General features: G+C 38.0%; 4 protein-coding genes across 7 annotated transcripts in view; 1 reads left to right on the top strand and 3 right to left on the bottom strand.

Moving 5' to 3' along the window:
- The window catches only part of LOC104704627, a 6,643-nt gene extending 2,702 nt beyond the window's left edge, over positions 1–3,941 (bottom strand). Inside the window, exons 1-3 of the mRNA XM_010420681.2 lie at positions 3,698–3,941; positions 2,042–2,778; positions 6–1,962 (exon numbers count right to left, since the gene is read on the bottom strand). Coding sequence (XP_010418983.1) covers positions 6–1,962; positions 2,042–2,761 — 2,677 coding nt within the window. The 5' untranslated portion in view covers positions 2,762–2,778; positions 3,698–3,941. The remainder of the gene's footprint in view (positions 1–5; positions 1,963–2,041; positions 2,779–3,697) is intronic.
- Positions 5,869–7,589, bottom strand: LOC104777861 (E3 ubiquitin-protein ligase RING1-like). 2 transcript variants are annotated; one of them, XM_010502198.2, is made up of 2 exons: positions 7,353–7,589; positions 5,869–7,043 (listed from the first exon to the last, which is right to left on the bottom strand). In XM_010502198.2, the coding sequence occupies exon 2, from the start codon at positions 7,023–7,025 to the stop codon at positions 6,054–6,056; it is 972 nt and encodes a 323-aa protein (XP_010500500.1). In that variant the 5' UTR covers positions 7,026–7,043; positions 7,353–7,589; the 3' UTR covers positions 5,869–6,053. The 2 variants fall into 2 exon arrangements, with proteins under 2 accessions (XP_010500500.1, XP_010500491.1); XM_010502189.2 differs by having other exon boundaries at positions 5,869–7,050; positions 7,353–7,588.
- Positions 8,005–10,262, bottom strand: LOC104777827. Of its 3 annotated transcripts, XR_766336.2 has the most exons (6): positions 9,968–10,262; positions 9,581–9,774; positions 8,964–9,348; positions 8,623–8,738; positions 8,387–8,533; positions 8,005–8,217 (listed from the first exon to the last, which is right to left on the bottom strand). XR_766336.2 is itself a non-coding variant. In XM_010502156.2 (5 exons), exons 1-4 carry the CDS (start codon positions 10,058–10,060, stop codon positions 8,411–8,413), a joined length of 795 nt encoding a protein of 264 aa, XP_010500458.1. In that variant the 5' UTR covers positions 10,061–10,262; the 3' UTR covers positions 8,006–8,268; positions 8,387–8,410. The 3 variants fall into 3 exon arrangements, 2 of the variants coding, with proteins under 2 accessions (XP_010500458.1, XP_010500466.1); XM_010502156.2 differs by lacking the exon at positions 8,623–8,738 and having other exon boundaries at positions 8,006–8,268; XM_010502164.2 differs by lacking the exon at positions 8,623–8,738 and having other exon boundaries at positions 8,007–8,217.
- LOC104777818 lies at positions 10,469–12,404 on the top strand. The gene is made up of 8 exons (XM_010502145.2): positions 10,469–10,623; positions 10,714–10,858; positions 10,974–11,076; positions 11,180–11,239; positions 11,467–11,529; positions 11,658–11,858; positions 11,951–12,065; positions 12,157–12,404. The coding sequence occupies exons 2-8, from the start codon at positions 10,737–10,739 to the stop codon at positions 12,387–12,389; spliced, it is 897 nt and encodes a 298-aa protein (XP_010500447.1). The 5' UTR covers positions 10,469–10,623; positions 10,714–10,736; the 3' UTR covers positions 12,390–12,404.

The following is a 12,467-nucleotide window of genomic DNA, read 5'->3' as shown; positions in this document are numbered from 1 at the left end:
TTCACTGAGAAGATAGCTAGGCTTTGAATCCTCTATCTGATCCAAGGGCTTACTTACTGGTGCTTTCTTTACAAAACTGCTTCTATCTTCTCTTCTGTGCTCCGAATCTGCACTCCCATTTCTGTTACACGCTTTAGCAGACCGCTTTTTCTTCGTTGAACTTTCACGTTTTCTTGGTTCTGGTTTACTAGTGCTTTTCATTTTCTTGGTTGTCAGAAATCCGGATTCAAGAGCTTCCAGAGCCCGGGTGGTCAATGGTCGTTTTCTTGTGCTCTGTCTTCTCGGACCATCTGTATTAATCTGTTGGTCGTGTTGTCGTTCAGATGAACCCAGTTCTTGAGTAGTTCCCAGATCATTGGAAGAACATCTATTAGTATTTGAGCCTGATAAAGAAGGGAGCTCAACTGCCTGCTTTTGTTCCATATCATTGGAAGCACGTTTCTTTTCTGACTCTGACACTGCACAGAGCCTCTTTGGTTCTTGTTCTGGAAAAATGTGTTTTTGGGGTGTTCTTATCTTCTCTGGAGAACAGTGCTTGTCTACACCAGAGATAGAATTTAACCCACTTGGTTCAATCTCTGACGTTTCGTGGATCTCAACAAGCGGAGAAGACGGCCCAGTTCCAGTCTTCATTGGTTGATCAGACTTTAAGTTCATATGCTCAACCGACAACTTGGTTACATATGTCTCTTTGTCCTGATTCATCTCTTCAAAAGTGCTATTTTGGTGTTGGACTGCACATATATCTTGCTGCTCTGATTTAAGACAAACAGTGTTTTTTGTGTCATCATCACCCGGTAAATGTTTGGACACTGGACTTTCTCTTGATATGCAAGCACTGAGCCGTCTGCGTTTTAAATATGGTGCAGAGTTTACTGAATGATAGTTACTTTCCGCTCGAGGAGTAGACCTGTGCTTACTCGACCTCTTTGATGGATCCTTAACCTTCCCCAAAGACTTCTCCTCCTTCATGGCAGAATCAGCCCCTACATAACCCCTTTTTGTGTCATCATCACTTGGTAAATGTCTCCATCTCCTAAACCCAGATACCTTTCCACAGTGGTCTACACTCGTATCAATAATCGTGAATCGCATTTGCTCATTTACTTGGTTCTTGGCTTCTAGAGGCCTCACCTGAGACTTTTCCACATTCTGATTCTCCAGGGAAATTTTAGGCGCAGAAGAATCTTTATCTCCCAGTCGAGTCTTTGGCTCAGAAACTAGAGACACTGAATGAGGATTTCGTAATTCACACAACTTCCCTCCTCCAGCAGCTAAACTAGTGTCCACAACAGTGAATTTCATTCCCAGAGTTCCACGGTTAGAGCATGGAGACCTGAGGTAACGGTATCTTTGACTACCAGATGGGGAAGACTCTTCATCTGATTGGTCAGAAGAGTTCTCTGCAACAACGAACTCATTAGCGGTCGCTTCTCTGATCTCGCCTCCTGTTTCAAACTCAAGAAGCTCAGGCTCTGAAACAACCTTTGTTAGAATATCACTGACGGAATCAAAGTAATGATCGCCTTTGACATGCTTCTGTCTTGAAAACTTTTTCACGCCAGGGACAATGAAAACAATGTAATCCTTAGATCTTAAATAGCCTTGGTCCTCAGGCTGCTCTGAACGCCATCCTCTGGCTAGCAAACGCGGCCATACAGCTTCCCAGAATATATCATTGCAACGGGCTTTGCTCATACGTGAACAGCCGCCAGTTAACTGTTTTATTATGCCAGCAGATGTGAGTGAATTGTAATCCCCTAAGCCCGTGACCGAAGAAGGTTTTGAAGAAACCGTAAACCATGGTTTGGTCTTCATTGGTGTTGACGTAGGAATTGAGAGATCTTCTTTTTCTTTACCAATCGCCACGGCGTCTACCAGAAGCCTGAGACCCGCAAGATTCTTCACTGTGTTTACGTATTTCTCCAGAGTGATATTGCCTTCAGCAAATGACTTTGAGGCCTGCGAAATAGTAAGATCAGTGAACAAAATATATATATAGTGGTTACAAATTCCGCATCAAGATGTGAAAGAGACTCACATTCACAAGCATCTGCTTCTGAGCTTCATCAGGAATAGAAGGCATCAAACGGGTTAACAACTGTTGCTGTCTCCAACCTGAATAGAGCTTTCTTCCATATACACATTTCCGGTTCCGCTTCTTGCGGGATTCAGACCAACTGTGGTACTTAGCAGAGTTGTAGAACATCCCATAGTAAAACAACACAATCTCTCCTATTGCTTTGTTCCCCATGAAACTCTTCACCTGAGTAAAGTTCTTCCCAAATGTATACAGACCAAGAACAAAGCTAGCCACCTCAACATCTTCCCAAGAACTGGACGGTATTGCAGGAACAGCCTCAAGATTCAGTCTTTGCTTCTTGGATTCAGAACTCTTGTCACTCTTGCCTCTGTTCTTGGCAGAGCAACGGCTTTTTTTGGCTCTTAAAGATTTCAAAGATTGGTTCATGTCAACATTTTCATCTCCGTTTCCTTTTCCTTTTCTACGTTTGTCAATCCACATTACTTGGACAGGTAGTCCGACGAGAAAGGAATATGAAGAATCATCCAAAGCAACAGGAGTGGAAAGAAACACAGCACGCTCAGATGCAGACATCATAGGAGGAATCTCGACCTGAAACTCATCTCCAACACGAGGCTCAACTTGTGGATCTCCACAGGAAAATCCATCATCATAGGAATCTTCCATAACAGCTGTTTCATCCATGATATTATTCTCCCCTTCCATCAGAAGAACCATGCTCAACGTAGTGAAACCTGAAGGAGAGAGCAAAATAGCTGCATTTTCAGTAATGAGTCTCAAAACTGTTGAAAAAATTGTAAAAATCAACAACATCTAAATCAAACAGCAAAGAGAAATCAATCATAGTTATTTACCCGGCAAATCAGATACGTACAAGATCAGACACCAAGAAACACACACAATGATTTAAGATGGGACTAAGAAATTCATTATCCTAAGTATGAAGAACCCAAATACATACATTGTCCAGAGCAACACGACGGGGTAAAATACAAAGCTCAGATATTTCAGATCACAGTATCAAAAACTGAAGATTCAACAACTTGAGAATCGTGGAAGAAATTGAAAGATACCAACAAATACATTCGATTCAGTTCACCTCTTTTGATCATTGAAACAAACAACAGACACAGAAATTAGAGCAAAAACCCCCCCACAAAAGCACCGAAGCGGAGGAAAAAGATAAAGTGTTTTGAGAGCCAAATTAAGTTGAAACACAGACCCAGATTCGCTAATCAGACCTGATCAAAAAGCAAAGCCCATAAAAGCATCGATCCCGAATACAAACAAAAGTTGTAGCGTAGACGGCATGTAATTTCTCAATGATCTCGTTACGGATTAACCCACGAGAGTAGACGAACATATCAACAATGGTATGAAACAAGAAGCAGCAAAAGTCGAAACCTTTACGACAAAAAACATGGAACACACAACAACAAAAAGATGGGTACTTTGATGTTAATAAAAGGAGGAGGATTCAGCAATCTCCCGATTGTAAAGTTTCTCGATTTATAGGGATAATAAAAGCAGTTAGCGTTGCTGAAACAAGAAGACCCAGAAAGAGGAAAGCAAACACGAAAAACGTGAATTGCCAAACACGGCATAAGAGATGAAACCAAAGGAGAGGAGATGATATAATATAGATTTGATAACCTGATGTTGTTAACTTAGTTTATGATGAGATGTCTCAACTTTTGTGCAATGTTGGAGATTGTGGTAGCACTGTGAGAATCTGGAGTTGCCAAACAAGAACAAAAGAGGAGGAAGAATTGTTCGTGTTTTGTTGAGAGAGAGAGAGAGAGAGAGAGAAGAGAGTTCTGGTCGCTCTTTCAACACGAAGTCTTTGGGAGGAGAATGGGGCAACAATAAGGGAGAGAAGTATACGAGAGGAGTTAGTCGAATATAAAGATTTTTTTTTTTTGTTTTTTAAGATGCACTTTGGAGATTTTTCTATTGGCTATTCTTTATAGGGTTTTAAAGTGTTTATTGTGTTCAGTTTTTAAGTGTTTTGTGTTCTTTATAGAGAGACTCAAAGAAAGTTGTGGACGTGTTTTGTGTTCTCTGTTAATCTTATCTATCCTGTGTGAAAATTCATATCGTTCAATACTAGACTTCTAATCAATTATTTAACATTTAAACCTAATATACAATGTTTACCAAAGTATTAGGTTAAAAAGATTTATAATATCTTAACTATATTGTAAGAACTATATCTATATGTGACCCAAACTTTAAGGGGAATTTCGCTTAATGAAAGTATTCATTTTTTTTTTTTGTCTAATAGATAGATGAAAATTTGCTAAATATACCGATAAAATGGGAGTGAAAAATTCTTAAATTAGCATGCATATTACCAAATAAACGATTTCAACACTTTAAATGATAATGTGAAACCCAAGATGATTTTCAAACTCTCATATGATAGAAGTAGAAAGCCATAATAATATAGGGGGAAAAATAATTGTCATGTTTGAATTATATATATAGGTACAACCATCCAAAAAATGTTATAGCTCACTTTGTTTACCATGGAAAAAAAACACCCACATTTTGTTTACCATGAAAAAAACACCCACATTGTCTTAATCCAATCTTTTTTTATTGCCATTTTCTTACAACTTTATATCAAACAACACAAATTATATATCACTCAATTTAGTTTGGTCTACTTGACGTGAAATCTTGATGTTTGTACATTTAACTTACAAAACTGGTCTTTTTAATTGCCATAGCCTCGCGGGGGCTTTTTACAAGATCCACCATTCGGATGTGACTTGTTGTTACATCCATTTCCTGGTGGCGACTCACTATGAGGTGTTCCGATCTTCATCGACGCTCTTAAACCTTCTTCTAGAAAATATAAGGACCAACATATAATTTTAGCATAAATCCAAACTGGCACATGTGTTATCCAACTTCTTACTATATAAAACAAGAATCAGCTGAATACGAATATATATATATATATATATATATATAATAAAAATAAAATAAAAAATAAAAAAAAAATCAAGGAATCAATTTTTGTTGCCCCTCGTTAAACAAAAGATGATATGAAAAATACCTTCTTCTTCTTTTTCAACTGACCAATTCAATAAAAGAAGTGAGAAAAAACATATAACACACTTCCGTAAAGTTGTGTTATTGAGAAAACAGTTCGAAACTGTGGAATCACTCTACCAATTCAGAAATTACAGAACCACTGCATCATATTCTCAAACCAATTATTGGTCATTCTGCAAATTACTACGTGTTGATTCCTTTTTATTGTTGGTATGCTACAACTTAATAAGATTTTATGTAACATACGTATATAGATGATATATAGATTAGTGATACTACCTGTATCCGTAAAAACACCAAAAATTACTCACTCAGTTTGCGAAACTTGTCTGGTTGAGCTGAGACTGTCTTCGATGAAATCACCAAAGAGAGAACCAAAAGCGAACTGATCAACCACAACTTCCCTTTCATTTCTTATAGTTTTGTGTTGAAATGGCACAGACTAGTTATGCAGTAAATATGTGTATTTATATCAAATCAAACATACGACTATGGTTCATTATATAATGCTAACAGATCGCTTTCGAATTGTACGTATTCTTTTTTTAACTTGGTAGACATTTTCCTTCTATTTTATTCATTTTTTATAAGGAATTCTAAGGTTTCCAAATTGCCGCGTGAAGAGATTTGAAACAATCGTAATAGAGACAAGATCAAGTCTTCTGCTCAAAAGAAGATTGGGATGACTCTGCATTAAGTTAACAATTTTAAACACTGGTTAATCTAGTTGTAAGTCTTCATGGTTTTTGTAATGAACTAACAGGAAGAAATTTGAAACAATTAATCAGCAAGAAAATGTTGTAATTAATTCCAGAGAATCCATTTTCTACCAAATTCGAGAAAACTAAGGGCAACAAAATAAACATAAAATACTAAATGACTGATCTCAAATGATCCTCTGTTCAAGTAACCTTGACTCAAATTGTGAGCCTTAGTTTTTAGTAAACTAAGCTGATGAATTGTTCGAACTTGAGTCTGGTGATGATGATCCATTGCCCACCACCACAGAATCAATACTGATATCCTCTTCATTGTTTCTCAAAGCTTCTCCATCGGTCTTTGGCTCACCATCATCATCACCAGTAGGAAGCAGATATCTGCACACAGGGCACGAGCTATGAAGTTCAAGCCATGGCAACAAGCAGTCGCTATGAAACTTATGCTTACACGGCATCTCTTTAGCGTCCATACCAATCTCAAAATCATCCAAACACACAGTACATTGCAACAAACCATCTTCGATTTTCACAACCCCCAGCGCCTCAACCGCTTCTTTAGTAGCTGGAGGTGTCCCGTACCGGTTGTTTAAATCATTCTGAGCCAAACGCTGAAGCCAAGCCTCGAACCCAGGTCCAATGAGATAGTCACCCAAAGGTCCAGAAGCCACATAAGTTATGGTGTCGATGGAGTCTTCATGAACACTGATCGTTTGGTTAAAGGAGTTGATCAAGGTAACAAGCTCGCTGTTATCAGGATTAGTCTCGGATTCTACCAATAAGCCAGCTCGAATCCCTTGAAGCAGATTAGAAATGGCAGCTGAGTGCCTACTCCTTATCCTCCTAATCGCTTCAAGTTGTCTATTTATATCAACTTCTTCTCCATCATTGTTCTCAACATCATCATCATCATTGTCATCATCTTCGTCTTCAACAACAGATTCAGAGTCTTCCTGATGTTGTTGGTCATGATGACTGTTCATCATCCCCATCAAGATCGGAGCCCAGAGAGAATCCGCAGTATGATGATGATCATCATCATCATCAGCGGAATCTTGAAGATGATTGTTATCATCCATTTCTTCAACAAATCCACTTTGACAGAAATTGCATGTGATGATCTCGCCTTCAATCACTGGATTCACCGATCGAGAACACACGTGACACCACCAATACGTCGTCGTCTCTGTTGCATCTTCCATAATAGCACCACAAACTCTCTGCTTGCTTAAATAGCCAAATGAAAAAAAAAAAAAAAGCACTGAAAGATTTTTAAACCAAATGAAAATGCAGAAACGATATCGAACCCTAGAATCAACAAGAGACTAGTTGATCAAAACCACAGCCAAAAACAAAAAAAAATTATAATCAACAGATTAAAAAAAAAAAAACTCAAATCGTTTAACTACTCATTATAGACAATCTCGCTCGTCGGATGATATTATTGTTAGATTAGGGATTCCAAACTAGGAAATTCGAACAACACAACCCAGAAAAATCAAAAACAGCGGAATCGAAACAACACTTACCTCTTCGAACCCCAAAAACAAAAAGCAAGACTAGTACCAAAATCCAAAAGAGACGAAGACTAGGAAACAATCGAGAGCGACACCCAAAATATTCAGCAGAGTGGGATCATCGTCATCGTCGAGCGGAGATTTTTGTGGGTAATGAAAACGGCAGCAGATCCACGCAGACTTTGTTTTTTTCTTTGGTTTGGGTTTGGGTCTTTGATTTGACCCCTTTTTTTCAAAACGGAGTATTAATCTAATCTCTCTCTCTTAATCAGCAAAAGTCAGACGTGGATAAGTTTTCGATTTTCTTAGGTCAAAGTGTCAAACAATTAATTTGCACGATATCATTTTTATTTTATTTTCACTGGGCCAGATTAATTTAATTAGTAATTTTACTACGCAACTTCGCAGTTCCACATTTTGGGCTGCTCGTCGTTCAACGTCAGGCCCCATGCCACGCCCCTCTATATACATCAGAGATGACCCTGACTCATCATCATGTGTAAAAAACAGCTGGTAGTTCTTTCTTAAGGATTTTTACAGTAATATTTCACCATTGGCAAATCATGTTGCTACTTAAAAATCTGAAATTGTCAATCCATTTGCTTCACTCTGCATAAACTTTTAAATTACGATGAATACCAAATGTTTGGACTAAAAAGAAAAGAAGATCTTTATACTAATCTTCCAATTCACCTCAAAAGAATGTATTTTAATATTTTTCATTTACAGAAAAGAATGCTGATATGTACATTCCTATTCCATATGTCACACCGTATCTATACAGTTCTCTGGGTCAAATCAGTGATGATGTAAGGCAAATGGTTCTTGAATGCCTTTCGATTGTTGACTGAAGTTCCTCTATCCAAAAGCTATCTTCCTGCGAATTGGAAACTACCAGGCAAATCTGAGAAGCTAAGAAGAGCAAATGCTGCAAAGTAGGATTGTCAACACTTTGCAATTTTCCACTAGTTAGAGGCCTTAAAGGCTTCTTTCTATGTCTATATAATTGAATGTGTGAACCAGAAAAAATAGGCTTAGTACAATACCGGCCATAGTCAATAGATGTTGTATCAACGGAGACTTGAATCAAGCGCCTCCAAGGATCTGGAGAAAGGAGACTTATTTCGAGAGGCTTCTGCAGCAGATGATGGGGATCCTTTGTAAATGTCTCCAGCTGAATGATATTTAACCACCTACAAAAGGATACACAAAAGGATGAAAACCTACTTGCTATGGCTGTGTAAGTTTTACAGGAGTGCTTGAGACAAGAGAAGCAGCATACTGTTATGTACTATCAAAGCTGTACGACTCTTGTTTCTCTGTGACTAGAGTGACGAAGAGCTAAAAGGCATAGTTATTTTCAAGATGGTTCATCCAATTCTCACAATATTGCATCAACTGCAGTTTCAACAGAAGAGCCAGAAAAAACTATTTATGAAGGGTATTCACATCCACTAACGAGATCTTGGCAGAGTAACCCATTGCAAACGCATTTCAGAAGTCATAGACAAATAACTGAAGAAGTGTAAAAAGTCATAGACAAATAACTGAAGAAGTGTAAAACCTCATCTACAATGAGTACATAAACTACTTAAGAGAATAATAGGTAGAAAATAGAAAGACCTGTGTTATATCGGGCGTAGTGATATTGCTTTGGCAGCCATCAAGCAGAGGAGTGTAGAAGGCTGGTTCGTCAGCAGAATCTCCCAAGATTTCATGAGAACGTGAACGTGGCTTAGGTATAGCAGGAGGCTCTAAGAAGCTATTTCGTGATTCTGGATCACGTGAACGTTGCCTAGTGAAAATAGGAGGTTCTAAGAAGCTATTTCGTAAGTCTGAATCTGATTGACGAGGAAATGAAGTGTCTATAACAGAAGATCCCAGCCTATAAATCTGAAACCATAACAGAGAAGACGATATCCTCACAACAAACCCAGCAATTTCCATAGCCATAGCGAGCTTCACAGAGAAGATGTAAAAGGCTTGATCCATCTCAGAAGAAAGGTTCCTACAGTGATAATCAAATCTTTTGTCAATAATAAGGCAGCAGATGATAAGTGGCTCTCTACAGAATCTGAACAGGACATAACAAAGATTTAATGATCATATCATTTCAAAAAAAGACAATGAGCAAATAAAGACAAGTTCAGGACAGTTAAATAGATTATGTGTTGCAAATTAAACAAAGCCACAGAAACCAAATATATGATCATCATGATCACAAGTGGATAATGACATACCAAATCTCCTTGGAGAAGAGTATGAACCATGAGACATCAAGAAGAATGCCACAGAAGAGAAGAACCGCATAGGTTCTGCCAAGCTTCTGGCTATTACTCTCGATTGCCACTAACCCAAATAACGCAATCGCCAAATTTATTAGCAAGACTCCATTGTACAATGCCCCTAGTGAACCGATCAACGCGCACCCAATCTGATACCAATCGTTACAAATCATTCATCAATATGAGTTTTCTTTTACTTATAACCACAAATAAACGAAACAAAACAAAAAAAATCGACAAAGGAATCAAAGAACCCTAGCCCCCAAAATAGATATGAATCATTCATAAGAGAAACAACAGAAAAAAAAACGCGAAATCAAAAAAAGCAAATTACGGAATTACCTGAGCGTAAATAAGAATCACAACGAAAGATTGGAGCCTAACATAGTCGCGAAGCCAATTATGTATTCGATTTCGTAACGAAACACAGATCATCGTCAAAATCTCAACCTCGCTGCAGCTTTCGTTACTTGTTGTTACTCCGATGTCTCTTCATTATATACAAAAAAAAAAAAGGCTCGAAGATTTTGGTGTTGAATCGCAATTTCCCCGTCGCACGAATCACAGATGACGCAAGAGAGAAGCAAACGACGCGTTGAGAATTTCCGAGGAAGAGAGTAAAAGCTTTGGCGGGATCGCGTTTCCGTTTCTTGCTCAGTGATACGGATCACGGACGCTAAACGGATTGAAGAAATTGGGCCGTATTGGATTTTTGTAAAAGCCTAATCTAGCCCAAGACGGTATACCGGTTCTTATCTTAACTTAACCAAAACCGGTTATCTTTGTTGGTTATTGATTTTTTTCGTTGCAAAAACGACGTTATTTAACGCCTGACATGTCGTCGACCTCTACTCATCTTCATATGTGTCGCCCAGATTTGAGGATCGGAGAGATATTATGAATCTGTCGTTCCATTGAATTCGAGACTTGATTTATATATATATTTTTTAAAAATCTATTGATCCGTCAAATTCTGGAAACGATCTCAGATTCTTTAGGTTTGTTTGTGATTATGTACTTTTGGATTTGTTGATCGTTTCGTGCGGCGTGATGAATTGTCCGATTGATTTCTTTTGTTTCTCCGGTAGGATTTTTTTATCTGACGACGAAGATGATGAAGATTCAAATTGGTGTGGTGGCGTTGTTTGTGGCTCTCTCTGTGTCCTCTCTCTTTGAATTTGGATTGGCTTCTCCGAACACAGTTCCTGCTTTCCTCTGGTCTCCTCATCTCCAGTTATGCATCTCTTTCTCTAAATTTGGTAGATAGAGCTGTGATATCTGATGTTTGTTTCGTAACTGTGGCTTTAGATTACTTGTTTAATTTGGTGAATTTGATTCTCAAAATCAGGTCTGCTAATGGTGAGTTGGATCAGGCTGTAAACTATCAGGTCATATCTGCAAAAGATCTTGTAGCTTCTGTGTTCACTCAAGGAGGCTGGTCAAATTTTCTGGTATGGCTTCTTCTAATGATCCTATGATTTTTTTTTTCAGTTTCTACAACTCACTGGATGTCATTTGGTTTTCTCATTCTCATTTTACTGTTTCTTTGTCTAGTGCTCGGAGAAGAAACTTGAGCAACCTGTTGATGTTGCACTTGTGTTCATTGGCAGAGAGGTAAGGAAAAAAAAGATTATCTGTGAAAGATCAAGATCTATTATGTCAATTCTAGTATGAGTGAATGATGTAAGAGCTCATTGTAACATTAGCATAAATAATCATCTGGATCTTTAGTTTCTTGTTGTGATATTGTGAAGAAACTTGTGTATTTTACTATTGCAAGAAATTAAGCGTATCTGCTCTATGATGAGAATTCTAATATTTACATTCTCTTCTGCCTTCAGTTACTCTCCTCTGATGTTTCTTCAAGAAGGAACTCTGACCCTACCCTTGTTAATACATTGAATGTAAGTGCAAGTTTTTCATTTCTTCATCAGTGGAATTTTGATATTGCTTCTATGGAACAGATCTCTGACCCAGTTGTTTGTTTAAGTCTCTACAATACTCTAACATCCAAGTCTTTTTTTTTCAACAGAAACTATTTACAGCTTCCAACTTCTCGCTGGCATTCCCATTTATTGCTGCGCCAGAGGAAGAAAGAATGGAGACTTTGTTGCTTTCAGGGCTTAACGAAGCTTGCCCCAACAATGTAGGAGTCAGCAATATCGTGTTCTCAGATTCGTGCTTTGTTGAGGATGGGACTATTCAGAAACTATCAGGCCGGCAGTCTTTCAAAGTAATACTTGTTTGTATTTTCCCTATTCCCATGCCTGCTCAATGATATCACACCTTTCCTTCACTCTCTTGTTACTCATAAATAATTGGCAGGATCATTTGCTTGCTAGAAGAGAAACAAGGAAAGAAGGAGAAACTGATTTAGTTGTGCTTTGTTCCGAGGGATCTGAAGAATCAAAAAGTCAAGCTGGCCAATCTCATTCAGAGCGTAAGTGGAAAGAACATCATTGTAAAAGAATACTAACTGATAGATTATATGAAAAGAAAGAACTGAAGCAATTCATTGATCTATGCTGCAGGTGAAAGCATCTCCGAACTTGTTAATTCTGTAGAACAATCCGGCAGTAAATATACAGCTCTTTATGTTTCTGATCCTTATTGGTACACATCTTACAAAACTCTCCAAAGGTTTCTGGCTGAAACTGCTAAAGGAAACAGCACTCCTGAAGTTACTACTGGTTGTGATGAACTCTGCAAATTTAAGTCATCCCTTTTGGAGGGCATACTAGTGGTAAGAAGTTACTCTTTTTAGTCTCGGTTATGTTTCTGAATTTGGTGTTCAACATTCTTAACCAAGATTATGAATTCATAAAATTGACAAGTGTAATAA

The sequence above is a fragment of the Camelina sativa genome, chromosome 1 (genome assembly GCF_000633955.1).
Source record: "Camelina sativa cultivar DH55 chromosome 1, Cs, whole genome shotgun sequence".
Lineage (NCBI taxonomy): Eukaryota > Viridiplantae > Streptophyta > Magnoliopsida > Brassicales > Brassicaceae > Camelina > Camelina sativa.
This window is presented reverse-complemented; position numbering and strand designations above follow the sequence as displayed.

Coding starts and splice junctions, on each gene's coding strand:
- LOC104777861 (XM_010502198.2), bottom strand. CDS start 7,025: ATGGAAGATGCAACAGAGACGACGACGTATTGGTGGTGTCACGTGTGT.
- LOC104777827 (XM_010502156.2), bottom strand. CDS start 10,060: ATGATCTGTGTTTCGTTACGAAATCGAATACATAATTGGCTTCGCGAC. Junction 9,775..9,967: donor TGATTCTTATTTACGCTCAG/GTAATTCCGTAA, acceptor GATTGGTATCAG/ATTGGGTGCGCGTTGATCGG. Junction 8,534..8,963: donor CTACGCCCGATATAACACAG/GTCTTTCTATTT, acceptor ATCCTTTTGTAG/GTGGTTAAATATCATTCAGC.
- LOC104777818 (XM_010502145.2), top strand. CDS start 10,737: ATGATGAAGATTCAAATTGGTGTGGTGGCGTTGTTTGTGGCTCTCTCT. Junction 11,240..11,466: donor TTGTGTTCATTGGCAGAGAG/GTAAGGAAAAAA, acceptor TTCTGCCTTCAG/TTACTCTCCTCTGATGTTTC. Junction 12,066..12,156: donor TGGCCAATCTCATTCAGAGC/GTAAGTGGAAAG, acceptor TCTATGCTGCAG/GTGAAAGCATCTCCGAACTT.